The sequence below is a fragment of the Labrus mixtus genome, chromosome 21, assembly GCF_963584025.1.
Source record: "Labrus mixtus chromosome 21, fLabMix1.1, whole genome shotgun sequence".
NCBI lineage: Eukaryota > Metazoa > Chordata > Actinopteri > Labriformes > Labridae > Labrus > Labrus mixtus.
In genome coordinates, this window is record NC_083632.1 from 15,951,258 (window position 1) to 15,976,052 (window position 24,795).

Consider the following 24,795-nt stretch of genomic DNA (forward strand, 5'->3'; position numbering starts at 1 on the left):
GATGTTTCCAGTCAGCACACTCTCCACCGCTCCGGAATAAAAAGTCTTCAGGACCTTCACAGAGACTTTGAATTTCCTCAGCTGTCTGAGGTGGTAAGAGGCGCTGCCTTGTCCTCTTCACCTGACTGTCTATGTGGGTTGTCCATGTTAAATCCTCAGAGATGTGCACCCCCAGGTACTTGAAGCTGCACACCCTCTCCACCAGCGTCCCATCAATTCTCAGTGGGGTGTAATCCCTCTGCAGTCCTCTCCTGAAGTCCACAATCAGCTCCTTGGTTTTGCTGACGTTCAGGAGCAGGTTGTCCCCTGTATACGCCTGCTCATCATTGTTGCTGATACGACCAACAACCACCGTGTCATCTGCAAATTTCACGATGATGCTGGAGCTGCTTGTGTGTACAGGGTTAAGAGCAGGGGGCTGAGAACAGCCCTGTGGTACTCCGGTGTTGAGGGTGCAGGGGCTGGAGGTGTGTCTGCCCACTTTGACCACCTGGGATCTGTTCGTCAGGAAGTCCAGGATCCAAGCACACAGGGAGGTGTTAAGTCCGAGGTTGATCAGCTTGGAATGGAGGTTGGCGGGGACTATGGTGTTGAAAGCTGAACTAAAATCAATGAACAGCAGTCTCACATAGTCCCCCTTCCTTCTGTCTAGATGGGTGAGGGTGGTGTGCAGTACCTGGGAGACAGCATCATCTGTGGATCTGTTCAGTCTGTATGCGAACTGAAGTGGATCCAGAGACTCAGGGAGCAAGGAGCAGATTTGCGTCTTGATGAGTCTCTCAAAGCACTTCATCACTTCTGAGGTGAGTGCTACTGAGCGATAGTCATTAAGGCAAGCTGGAGAGGCATTCTTTGGTACAGGGACAATAATGGCTTTTCTCAGGCATGTGGGGACCACAGACTGACTCAGGGAGAGGTTGAAGATAGTGGTAAACACTGGAGCTAACAGGTCGGCACAGGACTTCAGCACTCTGCCAGAAATACCATCTGGCCCGGCAGCCTTCCTGGTGTTTACCTTTCTCAGTGTCCTCCTCACGTCGTGCTCTGACACAGTGAGCGGGTGCGAGTGTGCCGCTCCGGCCTCGGAGATTCTGCTGGCTGCATCAAATGGCATGCTAATGTTAGCGGTGCTAGCGCTAGCCTCGAATCGCGCATAAAAGTCATTAAGTTCGTCAGCCAGAGCAGTGTCTGCACTCACCGAGACATGGGCTCTTTTCCTGTAGTCAGCAATTGTCTGCAGTCCTTGCCACAAGCTCCTTGAATCACGCTGCTGGAACTGTGATTCCACTATGTCCCTGTACCTCCGCTTAGCGTCTTTCACTGCTCGTCTCAGTCTGTAAGATGCCGCTTTGTATTCCTCCGTCCTGCTGGTGAGAAGTGACAAGTTGTATGAAGCGGCGATGAAGTCCGTCACAACTTCCGTAAACTCATCTACGTCACTCGAGCTGGATTGGAACATGCCCCAGTCGACGTCATCCAGAGCGTCTTGCAGCGTAGCCTCTGATTGGTCGTTCCAGCGCCTAACCTGCCTCGTCACCACCTTTTCACGTACAATACTCTGTTTGTACCTTGGCAAAAGGTAAATGGCGGAATGGTCTGATTTACCGAGTGGGGGCAGGGAAGTCGCCTTGTAGCCCTCTTTGAATGGCGTGTAGCAATGATCCAGTGTATTGTTGCCCCTGGTGGGTCGGCTTCCGCGGTGCTTTTTCCTCTTTCGGCCATTGTTCCCGTCCTGTGTTGTGTTACGCAGGAGTTCGACCGGCAACCACTGATCATTGTTGTAACAGCTGGAAACTGTGTTTGTGACCAGTGTCCAAAAGCGTATTTCAGTCATAAATTATCTTTGCCGAAAGAGCTGATGTAAAAAAGTTCACAAAAATAACATATATAAAGAAAAAAACACACAGCCTCAGCGGAGCAACCCGGACGGCGTCTGGACACGGCCGCGCCATCTTAGTAATGGATTCATTGTAAATTGAATATTTAGCATGTGTTTTCCTTTGTAAACATTACTTTGTCCACCAAACAAGATTTTATAAATATTTGAAATCAAAAACGTTCAGCTTTTTTGTGTAGCCACGTGTAATTTAAGTCTCCAAGGCCATTTTTGTGTTTCTACCTCTGACACAAACACGCAAGCTCTTGTCTGCCCCCTGCTGTGCTTTTTAAGTTTTCTGACGATGCTGCCATTCTCAGCCTGTTGTACCAGGACATGGACCCCTCATCATATTTCACTGAAGTACAGACTGTTGTTCAGTGATGTGATGCTAACTTCCTTGTTGTAAATGTAATTGAAGAGCCTATATTATGTCCTTTTTGGGGTTCACATATTTAATCTATGTACCTACTTTTGTACGTTCACAATAGCTAAAGTCCGAAAAAAGTGTCTGTTTTCATGTACTGCTCCTCCTTGCTCCCTCTCCGCTCTGAGTCTGTCAGTTACACTCTGCTGAGCCCACACTGTTAGACCCCACGTGGGCCAAGTCTGCTCTGATTGGTCTGCCGATCCGCTCTGTCGTTATTGGTCAGTTGCTCAGCATGCGTCTCGGAAATTTCAACATGAGCTGCAGGGCTTGCCACAACGAGCCAATGGGCTTAGATCAGTGACATCACACTGACAATGACGCTACACTGACAAATTATTTTCGAGGGGGGCTAGAACCGAGCGTTACATGCGGCTAATGCTACAGCTAACAGGAGGACGTAGGAGAAGCCATGTTTCTGCGGACTTTGAATTTTTGCACATAGATGTGCCTAAACATGCACAGGACACTTGGAAAACACACTAAAGGGCATATAAAACCAGAAAAAGCATAATATGGGACCTTTAAAACAGAGGAGATGGTGCTGGATCTCGTTCTGGATGAGATCATACCCCTATTTTTATCCATGACAAAAGAATCAACCAGGTCAGCGCCTACAGGTATCGTGGTATACACCTTGATAACCTGTTAAGCTGGTAAAGTCAAGTAAGTCAGACTGTACTTCTTACGTAAACTCAGGGTGTTTGGTGTTGACCATCAGATCATGTTTTTGTTTTATCAGGCCGTGTTGGAGAGTGTCCTCAGGAATGGTACGTCAATATGATACAGTAATCTCTCTGTTCAGTTAAAATCTAAACTTGCTCGTCTGGTGCAGACGTCTCTCCCTGCAGTCAACGAGCAGTCTGTTCTCAGACTGGCACAGAGTGTTGTCTGAGCCGTCTCACATCCTCCACTCTGAGTATGACCTTCTGGCAGACGATAACGAGTCTCCCGATGTAAACTGAGCGTTTATAGAAACTTTTTTGTTCTTACGTTGATAAAAATTCTGAATACTGTTTCGTAAGGCTGTGTGGGTTCTGCAATAGTGTCAGGGTGTCCCTGTTTGCTTTTTATATTCTCTTACCTGTTCACTTGTCTCCCATGCTGTGTTTCTGCAGATCCTATGCATTATGGGTAATGTGCAATATATGTTGTGTTGTTCTGTATTGGTATGTGCCTGTTAACATGTGGATGAGTTTGTCTATTGGTTTTATTATTGATTGTGGAGGGATCAGCTGAATGTTTGGCAGCACTGTGAGTTCCAGAGAATTTCCCCAAATGGACAATAAAGTGTATCGTATTGTACACCGACCTCACTGCATCAAAAGAAGACAAAAAAAGACTTCCATCACACATCTTTAATAAAACATGTGAACTATTATTACAGAAAGACAGAAGTTCTTTGAATTGTTGTTGATATAAAAACATCCAGTGGAATATTACAGTTGAAATGTTCATGTTACCATCACAGATGTTCGAATTATAGGTCGATATTTTAGGTAGATACAAACAGGAAGTGAAGCTCTGAGGCTCGTGGGCTAGGGTTAGAGAAGACGTGGTGTCAGATGTGAATCTTAAAAATAGAAAGACACTGAAACAAACTATGGTTTGCACAATGTTAGTTGACTTTTAGAATTTTCACATCTTCATATAGAAGCAGAAAGAACATCTGTTGCTGGAGACAAATCTAAATGAATCAATATGTGAATTAAATATGTGAAACATGTCAAACAGGAAGCCATTATCTTTCATCTGCTCATTTAAAAAAAACTCTAATGATTGGATTCTTTTAGCTGTTTAGAAATGTACACTGTTTTCATTGGTTTGCACAACATGCACTGAATATAAGTGGCTCATCATTACATATAATTAACAAGGTGATGTAACACATGAAAGAAAGCAGCTGAATGAAGCATTATGGGATGTTCTCCATTTCTGGCAACCAAACAAGAAAATGTCTGTTTAATTGTTCAGCCTGTCCTATCTTTTATTTCGGCATCTCCATCTCGGTTTGAGAGCACACAAGGTGCCGTTGTCTACCTGTTGGATTACCTCTGAGACAGTGAAGCCGTCTCAGCAGTAACAGCAGCGCAGCCATCATCACTACAGGGAGAAGGTTTCTGAAGATGATGAACAGAAGATCTGAGGACGTATGAATCTCCTGGTGTGACTCTGCAAAGAAGACAGAAAGTTTTGTAAAAGTACATTTTACCACAGCCTCAAACACAGCGCTACATTGCTTAGCTTCCATGGTTACACTCAGACTGGCTTCTCCAAACAGGGGCCAGGATAACAGTCATCTTATCTTGGTAATACAAAGTAAATTGAAAAGTTATTCATACAACCCTACTCATCCCATCCGAGGGGGTCACGTGACCAGGACCAAGATGGCAGTTAAGTGAGGAGGCTCCCGAAACCGTGCACGATTTACTTAAAAAAGACCCGATAAAAACATTTAACATTTAAAAAACAACCACGGTCTTGTTATGTCAAAGACTTCTGCAGTCAAACAGTGTGATATTTTCACTCGAGGACGCAAGACGGGCACGAAAACTACTTCACCGAGTCCACTGAGTGATATAGAAGCTAACATAGCTAATATAGCTGAAGTACTGAACGAGCTGAAATCACTTCGTGCAGACTTCGGCACTCAGTTGGGGAGTATTGACATCCATCTGACTGAAATGGCGAACTCAATGGCTGCATTGGAAAATAAAGTGACAAAGGTAAAACAAGATGTCTCTACCAACGCAGCATCGAAGAAGCTGAAGGCCGCATTAACGAGACAGAAACAACTCTTAAAAAAACAGAAGCAGCACTACACTCTGCAATCAAACGTATTGTTTTTCTCGAGTCCAAAACAGAAGACCTGGAGAACCGGGGAAAAAGGAAGAATCTACGGATCTTTGGAATCTGAGAGGGAGCTGAGGGGCAACAGTCACTTTTCGACTTCATTAATGACATGTTACCACGTTTTTATCTTTTGGCATGGTCATACTGTGAGGTGATACATATGAAAAGGGTGAAATCATTACAGAAAGTTGTGTGCACGGTTGATGGACACGGTTTGTAGGGGTTAGGTTACGCTAACTAGCTGCTCCTCAATATTGTGGATCAGCGTCCTCCAAATTTAGTTTAATTAAGAGGAGGGGTATGCATTTCAGTTGGGGAAATGCTAATGTTGAGGGGAGGGTTTGTACAGGCCATTTTGTGTGCGTTTATGTGGGTGAATGTGTGTTTGTTTGTACATTTTTGTACTTGCACAATTTTCGTTATAATTATGATGTTACTATACCAGATGCTGAGATAATTATTTATGGAGAAGACAAAACAGAAAAGTAGTTTGGATATAAATGTTACAAGCTGGAATGTCAGGGGAATGAGAAAAATGGCTAAAAGACTTTACACAAACGTACAAACAGATCAAACTTCTGGACTTTGGACTTCTACAAGCAAGGAGAGCTATTGCACTATGTTGGAAAAGTATGGACGCTCCTACATTGAGAATGTGGTTAAGGGAACTTTCAGAGTGTATTGGCTTGGAGAGACTAACGTACATTGCTAAAGGCAAACGGAGATATTTTGTCCAGAGATTTTGTCCAGCACAATTCAAATTTCTTAAAACTCTTGAATCATTGTCACCTACAAAGAGTTGTTTTAATTTAAATTTAATTGTTTTAATCGCGTTAATCGCATGAGTTCCTGTGATTAATCATGATTAATCGCATTGTTATACGCAAAATCCAATAATGAATTCAAAAGTAGTGTATAGCGCACTTTTATTGTAAATGTACTTCTCAACTTAAACAATGTAATCAAAGCAAATAAATACAAAACTAAAGCTTATTGCATTTGTTGCAGTCTGGATGCAGAGTGGTGTGGGTCTCCTCTCTGCTCTCTGACTGACAGCCTGTGAGTGCTTTTGGAAGGGGGAGGGGCTCACGGCAGCACCCGCTGCTCGTTGAGGACAGTAACTGCAGAGCAATACGTGCTTTCACGTCAGTTTCTTACACCAAAAATGATACCTGTTCTTACCTGTTTGAACCTCAGTTGTGCCTGATTGAGGTGCCAGTGTGGACAAGTACAGCAACACTGCAGGGCATGAAATAAAAAAAACACTATCAACAGAGAACAAGGAAGAGATTTAAACATGATAAAACAATAAAGCCACTTCCTGGTCTAAAGATTTGCAGTGGTCTTGATTTGTTCTTGCTTTTTTTACAGCAGATATTTGTCAAATACAGTTATGAATTAAAAAGGTAGTTACAACCAACCATTCATATAATAAGTTCTGTGCTGGATGTTTGCATCATCAGGGTTTGACTCTGCTGATTTCAGGTGTTGTACACTGTCCTTTTTTTTATATATATCCATATATATAGCTATATATATCTATATATATGTATATATATACACATATATATACATATATATTAGGGCTGGGCAACGATTAGAAGTTTTAATCGCGTTAATCGCATGAGTTCCTGTGATTCATCACGATTAAACGCCTTGTTATACGCAAAATCCAATAATGAATTAAAAAGTAGTGTATAGCGCATTTTTATTGTAAATGTACTTCTCAACTTAAACAATGTAATCAAAGCAAATAAATACAAAACTAAAGCTTATTGCATTCGTTGCAGTCTGGATGCAGAGTGGTGTGGGTCTCCTCTCTGACTGCAGCTGGGTCTGCTGCGTGAGGCTACACTGACAGCCTGTGAGAGCTTTTGGAAGGGGGAGGGGCTTACGGCAGCACCCGCTGCTCGTTGAGGACAGTAACTGCAGAGCAATACGTGCTTTCACGTCAGAAAAAGTCACTAGTAGCTGTTGACAAAAAAAGTCGCCAAGGGGGTTTGGAAAGTCGCCAGATTTAACGAGAAAGTCGCCAAGTTGGCAACACTGTTTCCTCTTTCCTGTGAGCGCCGCAGCAGACATGCGCAGCAGTAAGCAACATACTAGGCTCGCTCACGATGGAATTTTACAAAATAAAAGCCAGTGAGCAACAGACTTTTACAATAAGAAAATACATAATAAAAACTGCGTTAATGCGAGATAAAATAATTGTAGGCGATAATTAATTAATGAGTTAACGCGAAAATAACGCGTTAACGTGCCCAGCCCTAATATATATATATGTATAATCAATAAATATACTCTCCTTCAGTTTCAACACAGATTTATATCTCATGTATGTTTACATCTGATTTGTAAACACTGATGTATCTCACCTTGGACAGTCATCCGACTCTCAGCTGATTCTCCTCCTCCAGAGATGGTACACTTGTAGAGTCCTTCATCACGTTTGGTAACACCGGGGATTGTCATGTTTTCTGTAGAGCTTCTTCCGATAAGGCGTCCATCTTTGTAGAAATCAGCTGAGAGGTTGGGTGAGGTCGTTTTGTTTCTGCAGCGCAGAGTCACATCCTCTCCCTCCACCACACTGATGGGACTCTCCAGGATCACAGGACCAGCTGAACAACATAGGGTTCATATTTTATATCAAACAAAGATGAGTTCATGTAAAGATCTCGTCTTAATGCTAACATACCAGTAACAGTGATATAGACAATGTCGCTTGTCTTCCTATCTCCAGACTCACACCAGTATTGTCCATTTTCATCTAAATAAAGAGTTTTAATGGAGCAGGATGACCTTGTTGATGTCACTGGAGTTTCACATGTCTGTCCTTTGGACTGATGTACAATTTTCAGTCCAGTCGATTCGTAAGAGCCCTCACAATGAAAGGTCAGAGACTCATATTCAAAGAACTGCAGTCTGTTTGGTTCAGGACGGAGAATCAGTGAATCTGAAACAAATCAAAGAGAGACGAGTTTTCTTATTTCACCAGAAAGTACCAAAGGAAGTTAAAATACAGCCAAGCAACAACCTGATACTTACCAACGTCCTGAACACGTGCACGCAGCAGGAATACGATGTGGACCACTGAAATAACAAAAGAGAAGAGCTCCAAATCACTGAGACGTGTTTAACAGTCGTATATTGTACTGATTCTTACAGCTCCTGAAGCTAACTTTGATGTTTGACTTTTATAGTTTTATCTTTCAGGTCAAAACTTGTTTAAATATTCTGAACCCGAAAGCCTTTCCTAGCACCAATAGCTTCCTCTGCATTAAACCACTGAAGGATCTCAGAGATTGTTATTTATCACCATCCTAACCTTTAACGAGAACATCATTTAGTTTTAACCAAACGTACTCACAGAGTTTGATGCGGAGGCCGCCGACCTCCATGATGTCTGAACACTGAACTGAAACGTAGCTGAGGAGGGGCTTCTTCCTGTGTGGCTTATTTCTGCTGCTCATGTCATCCTAAGTTTGACATTTAGATATTTTTAAAACAATGTTCACACTGACTGAGCTGCTGTGGTGGTGGTGTAGCCTCAGTTGATAGATTTGCATCAATTGGCGGAGCCAAAGACTGAAGCCAAAACAAAAATGACTTTTTCTCAGAGTCAGTTATTCTCTAATAAAAGTGGGCAGTAATGGGAGTAGCTCTGGATTTTGAGCAAAGGAACATTAATGCTTTGAGCTGAATGCTATTATCTGTACGCTAATATGTTCAAAATGACCATGCTAACATGCTAATGTTAATTAGATAAAAGGTTCACCATATCCCCAGCCTCCTTATGCATGCTAGCTTGTTTCTTTGCATGCTTACTTAACTACAGCAAATACTGATGGGAACATAATGAGTCCTTTTTGATGTTGTTCTTTTTCTTGAATTATTTAATAAATAACAGATCAGTCCACTGGCAGCAAGAGGAAAAAAGGGATGTTTACGAGGTCATTACAGTTCTGAAACAAACTGATACTAAATATAGTTTCTGGTTTTGACCTTCAAAATCATGAAAGGTCTCTGACAAGACAGTTTTAAACATGCTAAACAACCATCCATTTATTTTACATTATAATGGGGGGGGGGGTGGGTTCTTCCACTGGATAGATGTAGAGGGACAGAAAATGTGGGGAGACAGGTACGAAAAAGTGCCTTCACCCTTTAACTTGTGCAATGAGGACTGTAGCTTCTAGTTTTCATGGCCTCCTGCTTAACACTGCAAAAACGAAGGCGATGGTTTTGGACTTTCGCAGGTCCAAGTCCTCCTTTTAGCCAGTTAATATCAGAGGGGAAGTCATTGAGGTGGTGCAAATCTATAAATACCTAGGTGTGCATCTGGACAATAAACTTGACTGGACTGTGAACACGGACAGATCCGACTCTTTTTCTTGAGGAGGCTCTGGTCTTTTGATGTGTGCAGTGAAATGTTGGAGATGTTCAGTTTTAAGTTCATATTGATGTTTTGTTTTCTCTGTTTGTTCTATTTTTTCTAACTTGTGAGCTATGGGACACTCCTGAATTTCCCCCAGGAGATGAACAAAGTATTTATCTATCTCTACTCGACCCTCTGAGCTAAACCAGAGCTCCTGAAGAAACCATGACTGAGTGATACTGTCAGAAAACACTCCCTGTGCACGTACAAGACAAAATCCTCAAAGAAGGAACAGGTACTCCTTTGTCCACTGGGGGCTCCAAAATCAATACAAACCAAAAGTTCTATTAAGGTCGATTTTGGAAACCGTGAAGTGTGAAGGGTTTTAAGGTAGCAGGTTTTTTTTACTTTTGTCACAGAAAAAAGCTCTGAATTAATGAAAAATCTGATGATCATTCTTCATATAAACGCAGTCCAATCTCTTTATATCCGTATTTAAAAAGAACTGACCTGTGGCTACTTTCTCCTCACTCTCTGTTTCCTGACTCTCTCCACGTTCCTATCTCCAACATAAGGGCAAACAAAGTCCAAAAAAAGAAGAAAATAATGATATGATATGTCTTTTTCTGGGTTCAGTCATCACTATTTGCAGTGTTATGTGCTGTTTTCTATGGTGGTCTTTATGGGTTCTCACTGTGAATGAAATTACTGTTTTGACCTTAAATTTGAATCCATCATCGGACTCAGAACTTAAACAACGTAATGCGCTTTGATTCAAGATTCAGATTCAAGATTCAAGAGTTTTATTTGTCACATGCTCATACAGATGTGTAGTGAAATGTAAAGACTGTTCCGCAAGGCCATGCAATAACACTCAAATTACTAATATACATATATACAGTAAAATAGAATATAATGTAAAATTTTAAAAATAAATATTTGAATATACAAAATATAGAATATGGAATAATGTAAACAGTGTAAAGTGTCAGTGTGTCAAAGTGCAATGTGCAGATTGGAATGTGTGGTGTGTGTGCATCATGTAATCACAGGTCTGTTTTGTTTTTAACTGAGGAGAGTGGAGTTAACAGTCCGGACAGCCTGAGGAAAGAAGCTCTTCCTGAGTCTTTCTGTGTTCGCCTTGATGTGTCGAAGGCGCCTGCTAGAGGGTAGTCACGTAAACAGTCCGTTACCTGGGTGGTGGGGATCACTCATGATCCTGTTTGCCCTGGCTGTGCTCCTCCTTGTGAAGATGTCCTGGAGGGTGGGGAGTGTTGTACCCAAGGTACGCTCTGCTGACTTCAGCACCCTCTGCAGGGCTCTTCAGTCACGCACAGTGCTGTTCCCGTACCACTGGGTGATGTTTCCAGTCAGCACACTCTCCACCGCTCCGGAATAAAAAGTCTTCAGGACCTTCACAGAGACTTTGAATTTCCTCAGCTGTCTGAAGTGATAGAGACGCTGCCTTGTCCTCTTCACCTGACTGTCTATGTGGGTTGTCCATGTTAAATCCTCAGAGATGTGCACCCCCAGGTACTTGAAGCTGCACACCCTCTCCACCAGCGTCCCATCAATTCTCAGTGGGGTGTAATCCCTCTGCAGTCCTCTCCTGAAGTCCACAATCAGCTCCTTGGTTTTGCTGACGTTCAGGAGCAGGTTGTTGTCCTGGCACCACTGTGACAGGTTTCCAACCTCCCCTGTATACGCCTGCTCATCATTGTTGCTGATACGACCAACAACCACCGTGTCATCTGCAAATTTCACGATGATGTTGGAGCTGCTTGTGTGTACAGGGTTAAGAGCAGGGGGCTGAGAACAGCCCTGTGGTACTCCGGTGTTGAGGGTGTAGGGGCTGGAGGTGTGTCTGCCCACTTTGACCACCGGGGATCTGTTCGTCAGGAAGTCCAGGATCCAAGCACACAGGGAGGTGTTAAGTCCGAGGTTGATCAGCTTGGAATGGAGGTTGGCGGGGACTATGGTGTTGAAAGCTGAACTAAAATCAATGAACAGCAGTCTCACATAGTCCCCCTTCCTTCTGTCCAGATGGGTGAGGGTGGTGTGCAGTACCTGGGAGACAGCATCATCCGTGGATCTGTTCAGTCTGTATGCGAACTGAAGTGGATCCAGAGACTCAGGGAGCAAGGAGCAGATTTGCGTCTGTGAGTCTCTCAAAGCACTTCATCACTTCTGAGGTGAGTGCTACTGAGCGATATTCATTAAGGCAAGCTGGAGAGGCATTCTTTGGTACAGGGAACATAATGGCTTTTCTCAGGCATGTGGGGACCACAGACTGACTCAGGGAGAGGTTGAAGATAGTGGTAAACACTGGAGCTAACAGGTCGGCACAGGACTTCAGCACTCTGCCAGAAATACCATCTGGCCCGGCAGCCTTCCTGGTGTTTACCTTTCTCAGTGTCCTCCTCACGTCGTGCTCTGACACAGTGAGCGGGTGCGAGTGTGCCGCTCCGGCCTCGGAGATCCTGCTGGCTGCATCAAATGGCATGCTAATGTTAGCGGTGCTAGCGCTAGCCTTGAATCGCGCATAAAAGTCATTAAGTTCGTCAGCCAGAGCAGTGTCTGCACTCACCGAGACATGGGCTCATTTCCTGTAGTCAGCAATTGTCTGCAGTCCTTGCCACAAGCTCCTTGAATCACGCTGCTGGAACTGTGATTCCACTTTGTCCCTGTACCTCCGCTTAGCGTCTTTCACTGCTCGTCTCAGTCTGTAAGATGCCGCTTTGTATTCCTCCATCCTGCCGGTGAGAAGTGACAAGTTGTATGAAGCGGTCCGTTTGTTCACAGCGGTGCGGATAGATTTATCCACCCATGGCTTCTGGTTTGGGAAAATCCGGACAGACACCATGGGAACGGCGTCGTCTACCAGCATTGCTATGAAGTCCGTCACAACTTCCGTAAACTCGTCTACGTCACTCGAGCTGGATTGGAACATGCCTCAGTCGACGTCATCCAGAGCGTCTTGCAGCGTAGCCTCTGATTGACTGACTGACTCTTCAACGGGTCCAGAATGCTGCAGCTCGTGTACTGACCAGAACCAGGAAATGGGACCACATTACTCCTGTCCTGGCTTCTCTGCACTGGCTCCCTATACAGTCTAGAATAGAATTCAAGATCCTTCTTCTCACCTACAAAGTTCTAAATGGCCAGGCACCATCTTATCTTAAGGAGCTACTAGTGCCGTACTGTCCCTCGAGAGCGTTGCGGTCCCGGAGTGCAGGCCTGCTGGTGGTACCTACAGTCTCCAAGTGTACTATGGGGGGTAAAGCCTTCAGTTATCGGGCTCCTCTCCTCTGGAACCGCCTTCCAGCCGGGGTCCGGGAGGCAGACACAGTCTGTATTTTTAAGATTAGACTTAAAACTTTCCTTTTTGATAAATCTTATAGTTAGGGCTGGTGCTGGTGTAGACCAGCTCTTAGTTATGCTGCTATAGGCTTAGACTACCGGGGGAACTGGCACCCTGAGCTCCTCTCTCTCTCTCTCTCTCTCTCTCTCTCTCTCTCTCTCTCTGCATATACAGTACATCATACTACTGCATGTATCTATCTATAAATCTCAGTCACTAACCACCTACTTTCCTGGGAGCTCTTGAGCTCTCCTAGGCTCCTCAAGATCGTCGGTTGACGGCTTGCCAGAACAACCCCCACCCCACCACTACCCCCTCCCCACCGGATTGCTGATGGACGGTCTACCTCCCCCCACCCCCTTGCTCTCTATCCCTCTTCCTGCATCTTATCCCATCTCTCCCCCTATCCCTTTCCAAGCCCGGCGCAGTCTAGGCCTGTGAAGACTGTTTCGTCATGAGCCGGGGATCCGGCCGAAGATTTCTGCCTTTTAATAAGGCAGTTTTTTCTTACCACTGTAACTTTTGCTGCTTTGCTAAAGTGCTCATGATGGATAGGCCGGATCTTTGTAACATAGCAATAAGTAAGGTCTTTTACCTGCTTTTTGTAACATAACAATGAGTAAGGTCTTTTTACCTGCTCTTTTGTAATGTTAACAGACAATGAGTAAGGTATTTTACCTGCTTCTTGTAAAGTGTCTCGAGATAACACTTGTTATGAGTTGACGCTATACAAATAAAAGTTGATTGATTGATTGATTGATTGGTCGTTCCAGTGCCTAACCTGCCTCGTCACCACCTTTTCACGTACAATACTCTGTTTGTACCTTGGCAAAAGGTAAATGGCGGAATGGTCTGATTTACCGAGTGGGGGCAGGGAAGTCGCCTTGTAGCCCTCTTTGAATGGCGTGTAGCAATGATCCAGTGTATTGTTGCCCCTGGTGGGTCGGCTTCCGCGGTGCTTTTTCCTCTTTCGGCCATTGTTCCCGTCCTGTGTTGTGTTACGCAGGAGTTCGACCGGCAACCACTGATCATTGTTGTAACAGCTGGAAACTGTGTTTGTGACCAGTCTCCTTATGTCCAAAAGCGTATTTCAGTCATAAATTATCTTTGCCGAAAGAGCTGATGTAAAAAAGTTCACAAAAATAACATACATAAAGAAAAAAACACACAGCCTCAGCGGAGCAACCCGGACGGCGTCTGGGCACGACCGCGCCATCTTAGTAATGGATTCATTGTAAATTGAATATTTAGCATGCGTTTTCCTTTGTAAACATTACTTTGTCCACCAAACAAGATTCTATAAATATTTGAAATCAAAAATGTTCAGCTTTTTTGTGTAGCCACGTGTAATTTAAGTCTCCAAGGCCATTTTTGTGTTTCTACCTCTGACTCTTCTCTGCCCCCTGCTGTGCTTTTTAAGTTTTCTGACGACACTGCCATTCTCAGCCTGTTGTACCAGGACATGGACCCCTCATCATATTTCACTGAAGTACAGACTGTTGTTCAGTGATGTGATGCTAACTGCCTTGTTGTAAATGTAATTAAAGAGCCTATATTATGTCCTTTTTGGGATTCATATATTTAATCTATGTACCTACTTTTGTACGTTCACAATAGCTAAAGTCCGAAAAAAGTGTCTGTTTTCATGTACTGCTCCTCCTTGCTCCCTCTACGTTCTGAGTCCGTCAGCTACACTCTGCTGAGCCCCCACTGTTAGACCCCACGTGGGCCAAGTCTGCTCTGATTGGTCTGCCGATCCGCTCTGTCGTTATTGGTCAGTTGCTCAGCACGCCCGGAATTTTCAACATGAGCTGCAGGGCTTGCCACAACGAGCCAATGGGCTTAGATCAGTGACATCACACTGACAATGACGCTACACTGACAAATTATTTTCGAGGGGGGCTAGAACCGAGCGTTACATGGACAGCTAACAGGAGGACGTAGGAGAAGCCATGTTTCTGCGGACTTTGAATTTTTGCACATAGATGTGCCTAAACATGCACAGGACACTTGGAAAACACACTAAAGGGCATATAAAACCAGAAAAAGCATAATATGGGACCTTTAAAACAGAGGAGATGGTGCTGGATCCTCGTTCTGGATGAGATCATACCCCTATTTTTATCCATGACAAAAGAATCAACCAGGTCAGTGCCTACAGGTATCGTGGTATACACCTTGATAACCTGTTAAGCTGGTAAAGTCAAGTAAGTCAGACTGTACTTCTTACGTAAACTCAGGGTGTTTGGTGTTGACCATCAGATCATGTTTTTGTTTTATCAGGCCGTGTTGGAGAGTGTCCTCAGGAATGGTACGTCAATATGATACAGTAATCTCTCTGTTCAGTTAAAATCTAAACTTGCTCGTCTGGTGCAGACGTCTCTCCCTGCAGTCAACGAGCAGTCTGTTCTCAGACTGGCACAGAGTGTTGTCTGAGCCGTCTCACATCCTCCACTCTGAGTATGAGCTTCTACCTTCTGGCAGACGATAACGAGTCTCCCGATGTAAACTGAGCGTTTATAGAAACTTTTTTGTTCTTACGTTGATAAAAATTCTGAATAATGTTTCGTAAGGCTGTGTGGGTTCTGCAATAGCGTCAGGGTGTCCCTGTTTGCTTTTTATATTCTCTTACCTGTTCACTTGTCTCCCATGCTGTGTTTCTGCAGATCCTGTGCATTATGGGTAATGTGCAATATATGTTGTGTTGTTCTGTATTGGTATGTGCCTGTTAACATGTGGATGAGTTTGTCTATTGGTTTTATTATTGATTGTGGAGGGATCAGCTGAATGTTTGGCAGCACTGTGAGTTCCAGAGAATTTCCCCAAATGGACAATAAAGTGTATCGTATTGTACACCGACCTCACTGCATCAAAAGAAGACAAAAAAAGACTTCCATCACACATCTTTAATAAAACATGTGAACTATTATTACAGAAAGACAGAAGTTCTTTGAATTGTTGTTGATATAAAAACATCCAGTGGAATATTACAGTTGAAATATTCATGTTACCATCACAGATGTTCGAATTATAGGTCGATATTTTAGGTAGATACAAACAGGAAGTGAAGCTCTGAGGCTCGTGGGCTAGGGTTAGAGAAGACGTGGTGTCAGATGTGAATCTTAAAAATAGAAAGACACTGAAACAAACTATGGTTTGCACAATGTTAGTTGACTTTTAGAATCTTCACATCTTCATATAGAAGCAGAAAGAACATCTGTTGCTGGAGACAAATCTAAATGAATCAATATGTGAATTAAATATGTGAAACATGTCAAACAGGAAGCCATTATCTTTCATCTGCTCATTTAAAAAAAATTCTAATGATTGGATTCTTTTAGCTGTTTAGAAATGTACACTGTTTTCATTGGTTTGCACAACATGCACTGAATATAAGTGGATCATCATTACATATAATTAACAAGGTGATGTAACACATGAAAGAAAGCAGCTGAATGAAGCATTATGGGATGTTCTCCATTTCTGGCAACCAAACAAGAAAATGTCTGTTTAATTGTTCAGCCTGTCCTATCTTTTATTTTGGCATCTCCATCTCGGTTTGAGAGCACACAAGGTGCCATTGTCTACCTGTTGGATTACCTCTGAGACAGTGAAGCCATCTCAGCAGCAACAGCAGCGCAGCCATCATCACTACAGGGAGAAGGTTTCTGAAGATGATGAACAGAAGATCTGAGGACGTATGAATCTCCTGGTGTGACTCTGCAAAGAAGACAGAAATTTTTGTAAAAGTACATTTTACCACAGCCCCAAACACAGCGCTACATTGCTTAGCTTCCATGGTTACACTCAGACTGGCTTCTCCAAACAGGGGCCAGGATACCAGTCATCTTATCTTGGTAATACAAAGTATATTGAAAAGTTATTCATACAACTCTACTAATCCCATCCGAGGGGGTCACGTGACCAGGACCAAGATGGCAGTTAAGTGAGGAGGCTCCCGAAACCGTGCACGATTTACTTAAAAAAGACCCGATAAAAACGTTTAACATTTAAAAAAGAACCACAATCTTGACATGTCGAAGACTTCTGCAGTCAAACAGTGTGATATTTTCACTCAAGGACGCAAGACGGGCACGAAAACTACTTCACCGAGTCCACCGAGTGATATAGAAGCTAACATAGCTAATATAGCTGAAGTACTGAACGAGCTGAAATCACTTCGTGCAGACTTCGGCACTCAGTTGGAGAGTATTGACACCAATCTGACTGAAATGGCGAACTCAATGGCTGCATTGGAAAATAAAGTGACAAAGGTAAAACGAGATGTCTCTACCAACGCAACGCGTATCGAAGAAGCCGAAGGCCGCATTAACGAGACGGAAACAACTCTTGAAAAAACAGAAGCAGCACTAGACTCTGCAATCAAACATATTGTTTTTCTCGAGTCCAAAACAGAAGACCTGGAGAACCGGGGAAAAAGGAAAAATCTACGGATCTTTGGAATCTGAGAGGGAGCTGAGGGGCAACAGTCACTTTTCAACTTCATTAATGACATGTTACCACGGTGGTTGGGGCTGGATGATAACAGATCATTCACGCTGGAGTGGGTGCACCGCACGCTAGCATCAGGGAAGCCCAACCAAAACAGAGCGGTGCTTGTTCTCTTCCTAAAATTTCAGGAGAAGGAGTTTGTTTATCGTCAAGCAAGACAGCAGGAAATCACTCATACAAAATAAGTTGAACAAACAAATAAAAGCTGCCAAGAGAGTTTACAAGGACAGAGTTGAGAAGCTCTTCCAGGAAGGCAAAGCCAGGGATGCCTAATGGGGGGGGGGGGGGGCAGAAGTCTGTGTCAATATGGCAGAGAGCTTGAACCAAATCTTCTGCAGATTTGACCAGACTGACTACACACGGGAGTGAGCGGAGCTAATAGGTGAACTCACCCCGATGACCCTCTCCCATTCAAACCTGGAACTGAAGCAGGTTGACGTAGAAAAAATGCTGAAGAGAACAAAAACAAACAAAGCACCAGGACCTGATCAGATCTGTGGCCGTTTATTGAAGGCATGCTGCAGCCAGCTGGCTGGTGTTTTCTTCAATCTCTTCATCTGTTCCCTTGAAGAACACTCAATCCCGTCACTCTGGAAATCAGCAATTGTTTGTCCTGTACCCAAAAAGAGCAATCCCACCTGTAACAATGACTATAGACCCGTTGCATTAACATCATTGGTTATGAAAGGCTTTGAGAGGCTTGTTCTTTCTCAACTCCAGGAGGAGGTCAATATGTATGCCGACCCTCTCCAGTTTGCATACAAACAGCACAGGGGTGTGGACGACGCTGTACTCTGCTGCATGAAGCCTATGCACACCTTGAGAAATCCAAGTAATTTATTAGACTAGTCTTTGTGGACTTCTCAAGTGCATTCAATACTGTGCAACCCCACCTGATGTGTCGTAAACTGCTCAAGCTGGATACCAACCCGCACCTGATCCTCTGGGTCCTCTCATTTCTGACAAATAGAAACCAGAGGGTCCGAGTCAACGGTCACCTCAGCTCATCTAAAATGGAGTTAATGTATTAACTTAGGTTCGGGAACAGGACCACGCCTAAAACCACACCTCCAATTACCTGACAGCCTACTTAACACCTGGTCACCTCACCACACCCCGTTTGTCTCAGATCCTTCTACCCACCCTCCCTTCCCTCCTTCCTCATCAATTAACCCTCCTTCCTCATCCATTCACAGTCCTTCTCCACCCTTCTCGTCTCAGATCCTTCTAGGAAGGAAGACAGACAGAGCCTCAAACGCTTGACTGCGGTTCAAAAAGAAAGATAAAAGAAACACTCTTAAGTTTAAATCATAGATATAGCCTACTCACCATGGATCCTTAACTTCATCTGCATGATCCGGACGAAGACCTCTACGACAAGCTTTTCGAAACGGATTACCGGCAACCCACGGATGAACAGTCAAACCACAGCTAAGCACCATAGCGGAGCCGCCTACACTCTGTAGTCAGCGTGCCGCGGCGCCGTCTCTCCCCGAACATGATCTCTCCGACTCCGAGCGGATCTCAGGCCTCAGCGCCGCCGTCACCAGGGACCGCAGCCCAACGACGTCACAGGGACGTTGGCAGCAAACGACACCGCCGCTCTCTCCTCAACGTCCCCAGATATCCTGCACGGCGCCGCGCGCCCTCTTCTTCGTTTCCACGTCCACGTCCTCAGACAGAGCCCGACATCAGGAATTGGACAGTCGCTCGCCTCAGACGAGCACTAAACACCAAAGGCATTCCATTCCACCGCAACGACAATAAGGCAAGGCTATTCCAGCTGGTCTCATCCATGTACACAACACCAACTGAGTATCCCGCGCTTCCTGTTTCCTCATCAGGACGAGCTACTGTCGGAGATGCCAGGCCTGACGTCACGAGGTCTCAGCCGATCCCACGAGCGCAGCCTCCAACTCCAGCTCCCCCTGGTGGGAGTCAGGTCGTATCACCCCGTGTGCCTGCTCCCTCTGTGTATGATTTCTCTCAAGCTATCACAGCTTTCTGTTCATCCCTGTGTGCACATACATCCTTTCATCCCCTCATCCCTTCCTCTAACCTTCCTTCAGCCTCACACGGTAGCGCAGCCAACTCCTCAGCTCCTCCACGAGCTTCGACACAGTTTGGCTTCTCGAATCTCTCCTCATTTCCTACTAATCTGTCCTGCCAACCCAAAACACAAACGCAGATACTTCCTTTGCCCGACCTGTCAAGGGCACCTGCCAATATCCTTTCAATAAGTCAAATTTTGACACGTACTGAGCACTGCCAATCTTGTCAATGCGGTCTTCCAGTCTCGGTATAGGATATGCATCAGTTATAGTTACATTATTTACCTTTCGGTAATCAATACAAGGACGAACAGTCAAATCTGGCTTGGCAACAGGGACTAAAGGAGAACTCCACTCACTTGAACCCTGTTCAATCGCACCAATTTCTTCCATATACAGAAGCTCTGGTTTTACCTTAACCCATTTTTGTGGATTAATCCGGTACGGATGTTGCTTAATGGGAGTAGCTCCACCTGTATCCACATCATGGGTAATTAAATTTGTCAGACCAGGGCTATCTTTAAACAGGGGTCTAAAGTGATCCACTAGCTGCAGTACATCTTCTCTCTGGTCTGTGGTGAGATGACTCAGGGACTCGCTGAGATTGGCCAGAGCACTGGAATTCTTAAGCCTAGCTGTGACTCCACTGACCCAACCTCATCTTCCTCACTCTCATCCTCCTCCACAGCTGCCTGAGACACCAGACACACAGCAGATGGAGTGTCACGAGCATAATATGGCTTCAGAAGATTGACATGACACAGTCGAGACTTCAATCTGGTGTCTCCACAACATAGTTACACTCACTCACTTTCCTGATGACCTTATAAGGACCATAAAACTTTACCCCCAACTTCTCTCCACCCATGGGCAACAACACCAAGACTTGCTCTCCAAGCTTAAAGGAACGGCTCACTGCTCTCTTGTCATACTGAGCCTTCATCTTTCCCTTAGCAGTCTGCAAATTACTCCTGGCCAAGTCACAAGCTGTATGCAACCGGTCCCGAAAAGATGCTACATACTCCAACACACGCCTGGGAGCATCTGTTCCCTCTCTTCAGCCATTGCCTTCTCCTTTGTCAACTCAAGCTGACGCTCCTGCTCCTTCTCTCTCTCTTGTACAGGATCATGCAAATGCAGCTCTTTAATGAGAGTCTCCACAATCGCTAACTTCTTAGCTTCGAGATCAATTTCCACTTCGAAATGATCAGCAACTGCAAGTAAGCTCACATTTCTTAGCTTACGCAACTCACTCCGTCCACTGTCACAAAACTCTTCTACGCTGAAAGTGGTCATGGTTACAGTCAGTAACCTCACAAAAGAGGTAGGCTAAACAAAAACGGGCAAAACCGTAAACCAAATGACCTCTAAGGTATTCAATACAAAATAGCCTTACCTACACAACAAATGACCAGCTAACAGGTAGTTTACCGGACAGGAACAGAGATCCACAACGCTACTCGGCAAGATGCTTAACCGAGAACTTTGAAGCAACAATTACTTCCAAAACCAGTATCCGCAAAGCAAAGCCAAACAACACAAATAAATATCCTTCCCGTGTAAATTACAACACGCAAAGTTTGTTTACTTCACCCTATAGCTAGCTTCATTTTACATACACAAACATTTGTATTGGTGAGAAGGTAGCACCGTGCAGCTAACCTGCCCGTAGCTACGCGCCCAAACCTATTTCTAAACCTAGCGACACGTAGCTTTTCCTGAGCTGAATACAACTCAATTGTGCCTTTTCTCACAAAAAAATGTTTGGATGTAACTAGCTACCTAAGCCGGTTCTATCAAGGATCGCTGACGCAGGTCATTAATCCTCAAACAGATCCCGGACGAGCCCCCAATTATGTTACGACCTAGCACCGGCTACACATATACATACAGCAAAACTAGCCCTAACCTGAAGTGTGACAGAGAAGTCAAGAGATGACAGGTACGGAAAGGACTGATTCTCACATAGGGAAAACATAAGGTTAGGTCAGCTCACCTATGCGCGGGTCTGCCGGGGCACCGGCGGCCTGATCGCACCGGACGGCTTTTAGAGCGACGAGCCCAAGCTTCGTCTATGAGTTCAACCTCATAGATTTGGTTTGAGTTCAAACCTATGAGGTTTGTTGGTGTTGGATCATAGAACATACGGCTGGTTTCTAAAACAAGTTCATGGGAGTGGGTCATCTGTTAGCTCCGACAGCTTCCAAGTTGGCGTCCATACGGGTCCCCCGTCAGCTGCCACTTCACCTGTCGTATTACGTCATTTAAAGCGACAGAGCACCGCTCTGAGCGCACCTCAGGAATGGTGCGTTCAAGACTATCGGACAAACCAGTAAACACAGCTTAAACCCATTCTCTATTCTCCCCATGAAAACCAGTCCAAAGTAATTAACAAAACAGACAGATAAGGATGAAGAAGAAGAACCTTACTAATCCCTAACACAAACGCACAAACAGATCAAACTTCTGGACTTTGGACTTCTACAAACAAGGAGAGCTATTGCACTATGTTGGAAAAGTATGGATGCTCCATTGAGAATGTGGATAAGGGAACTTTCAGAGTGTATTGGCTTGGAGAGACTAACGTACATTGCTAAAGGCAAACGGAGAGATTTTGTCCAGCTCTGGGAACCATATATGAACATTATTGAAGCCAGGAATATAGTCTTCACCTGAACAGAAATTGTAAAATTAATTTTATTTATTTTTGATCTAAAAATGTGTGCAAGTTGAGTGTGGGCATGTGAGTTTGTGTATTTTGTCGATACATGTATGGGTTTAAGGTCTGAAACTGTTTAACTGTTACTGTATGTTTCCTTTGTGTTTATAAAAATTTGCCAATAAAAACACTAATCCCATCCAATAATACACAGAGCGTCTAAACACCATGCTGAAAACCAAATGACAGAAATGTACCTTCAACAGCCATCCGACTCTCAGCTGATTCTCCTCCTCCAGAGATGGTACACTTGTAGAGTCCTTCATCACGTTTGGTAACACCAGGGATTGTCATGTTTTCTGTAAAGCTTCTTCTGATAAGGCGTCCATCTTTGTAGAAATCAGCTGGGTTGGGTGAGGTCGTCTTGTTTCTGCAGCGCAGAGTCACATCCTCTCCCTCCACCACACTGATGGGACTCTCCAGGATCACAGGACCAGCTGAACAACATAGGGTTCATATTTTATATCAAACAAAGATGAGTTCATGTAAAGATCTCGTCTTAATACTAACATACCAGTAACAGTGACATAGATGATGTCGCTTGTCTTCCTATCTCCAGACTCACACCAGTATTGTCCATTGTCATCTAAATAAAGAGTTTTCATTGTGCAGGATGACCTTGTTGATGTCACTGGAGTTTCACATGTCTGTAATTCCCCTTTGGACCGATGTACAATTTTCAGTCCAGTCGATCCGTAAGAGCCCTCACAATGAAAGGTCAGAGACTCATATTCAAAGAACTGCAGTATGTTTGGTTCAGGACGGAGAATCAGTGAATCTGAAACAAATCAAAGAGAGACGAGTTCTCTTATTTCACCAGAAAGTACCATAGGAAGTTAAAATACAGCCAAGCAACAACCTGGTACTTACCAACGTCCTGAACACGTGCACACAGCAGGAATAAGATGTGGACCACTGAAATAACAAAAGAGAAGAGCTCCAAATCACTGAGACGTGTTTAACAGTCGTATATTGTACTGATTCTTACAGCTCCTAAAGCTAACTTTGATGTTTGACTGTTATAGTTTTATCTTTCAGGTCCTGAACTTTGTTTAAATATTCTGAACCCGAAAGCCTTTCCTAGCACCAATAGCTTCCTCTGCATTAAACCACTGAAGGATCTCAGAGATTGTTATTCATCACCATTCTAACCTTTAACGAGAACATCATTTAGTTTTAACCAAACGTACTCACAGAGTTTGATGCGGAGGCCGCCGACCTCCATGTTGACTGTCTGAACACTGAACTGAAGCATAGCTGAGGAGGGGCTTCTTCCTGTGTGGCTTATTTCTGCTGCTCATGTCACCCTAAGTTTGACATTTAGATATTTTTAAAACAATGTTCACACTGACTGAGCTGCTGTGGTGGTGGTGTAGCGTCAGTTGATAGATTTGCATCATTTGGCGGAGCCAAAGACTGAAGCCAAAACAAAAATGACTTTTCTCAGAGTCAGTGATTCTCTAATAAAAGTGGGCAGTAATGGGAGTAGCTCTGGATTTTGAGCAAAGGAACATTAATGCTTTGAGCTGAATGCTATTATCTGTATGCTAACATGTTCAAAATGACCATGCTAACATGCTAATGTTAATTAGATAAAAGGTTCACCATATCCCCAGCCTCCTTATGCATGCTAGCTTGTTTCTTTGCATGCTTACTTAACTACAGCAAATGCTGATGGGAACATAATGAGTCCTTTTTGATGTTGTTCTTTTTCTTGAATTATTTAATAAATAACAGATCAGTCCACTGGCAGCAAGAGGAAAAAAGGGATGTTTACGAGGTCATTACAGTTCTGAAACAAACTGATACTAAATATAGTTTCTGGTTTTGACCTTCAAAATCATGAAAGGTCTCTGACAAGACAGTTTTAAACATGCTAAACAACCATCCATTTATTTTACATTATAATGGGGGGGGGGGGGGGGGGGGGGGTTCTTCCACTGGATAGATGTAGAGGGACAGAAAATGTGGGGAGACAGGTACGAAAAAGTGCCTTCACCCTTTAACTTGTGCAATGAGGACTGTAGCTTCTAGTTTTCATGGCCTCCTGCTTAACACTGCAAAAACGAAGGCGATGGTTTTGGACTTTCGCAGGTCCAAGTCCCCCTTTTAGCCAGTTAACATCAGAGGGGAAGTCATTGAGGTGGTGCAAATCTATAAATACTTAGGTGTGCATCTGGACAATAAACTTGACTGGACTGTGAACACGGACAGAGCCGACTCTTTTTCTTGAGGAGGCTCTGGTCTTTTGATGTGTGCAGTGAAATGTTGGAGATGTTCTATCAGTCAGTGGTGGAGAGTGTTCTTTTTTATGGTGTGATCTGCTGGGGGGGGCAACATGACTGACAAGAACACTAGGTGGCTTGACAAGCTGATAAAAAATGCTAGCTCAGTTTTAGGCAGGCGTAAGGACTCACTGAGGATTTAAGTGGAGAGACACGTGCGAAAGAAAGGACAGAATATATTGGACAATGTTAGTGATCCTCTTCATGACATCATGGCAGGTCAGAGAAGTAGCTGCAGTGGACGGCTAATTTCACTGCGATGCAGGACCGAGAGGTTCAGGAGGTCCTTTGTCCCCCACTGCCATCAGGCTTTTTCACACACAGGCCAACGGTAGT

At 44.1% G+C, this 24,795-nt stretch overlaps 2 protein-coding genes across 2 annotated transcripts; both read right to left on the bottom strand.

Moving 5' to 3' along the window:
* Positions 1–7,444: 7,444 nt before the first annotated feature.
* LOC132955926 (low affinity immunoglobulin gamma Fc region receptor II-b-like) lies at positions 7,445–8,554 on the bottom strand. Its single transcript, XM_061029018.1, has 5 exons — positions 8,524–8,554; positions 8,202–8,246; positions 7,852–8,109; positions 7,532–7,774; positions 7,445–7,461 (listed from the first exon to the last, which is right to left on the bottom strand). The coding sequence occupies exons 1-5, from the start codon at positions 8,552–8,554 to the stop codon at positions 7,445–7,447; spliced, it is 594 nt and encodes a 197-aa protein (XP_060885001.1).
* A 7,629-nt stretch (positions 8,555–16,183) lies between these two features.
* Positions 16,184–23,486, bottom strand: LOC132955508 (low affinity immunoglobulin gamma Fc region receptor II-like). The gene is made up of 5 exons (XM_061028369.1): positions 23,369–23,486; positions 23,045–23,089; positions 22,689–22,952; positions 22,372–22,611; positions 16,184–16,612 (listed from the first exon to the last, which is right to left on the bottom strand). The coding sequence occupies exons 1-5, from the start codon at positions 23,427–23,429 to the stop codon at positions 16,428–16,430; spliced, it is 795 nt and encodes a 264-aa protein (XP_060884352.1). The 5' UTR covers positions 23,430–23,486; the 3' UTR covers positions 16,184–16,427.
* Between the last annotated feature and the right edge of the window lie 1,309 nt (positions 23,487–24,795).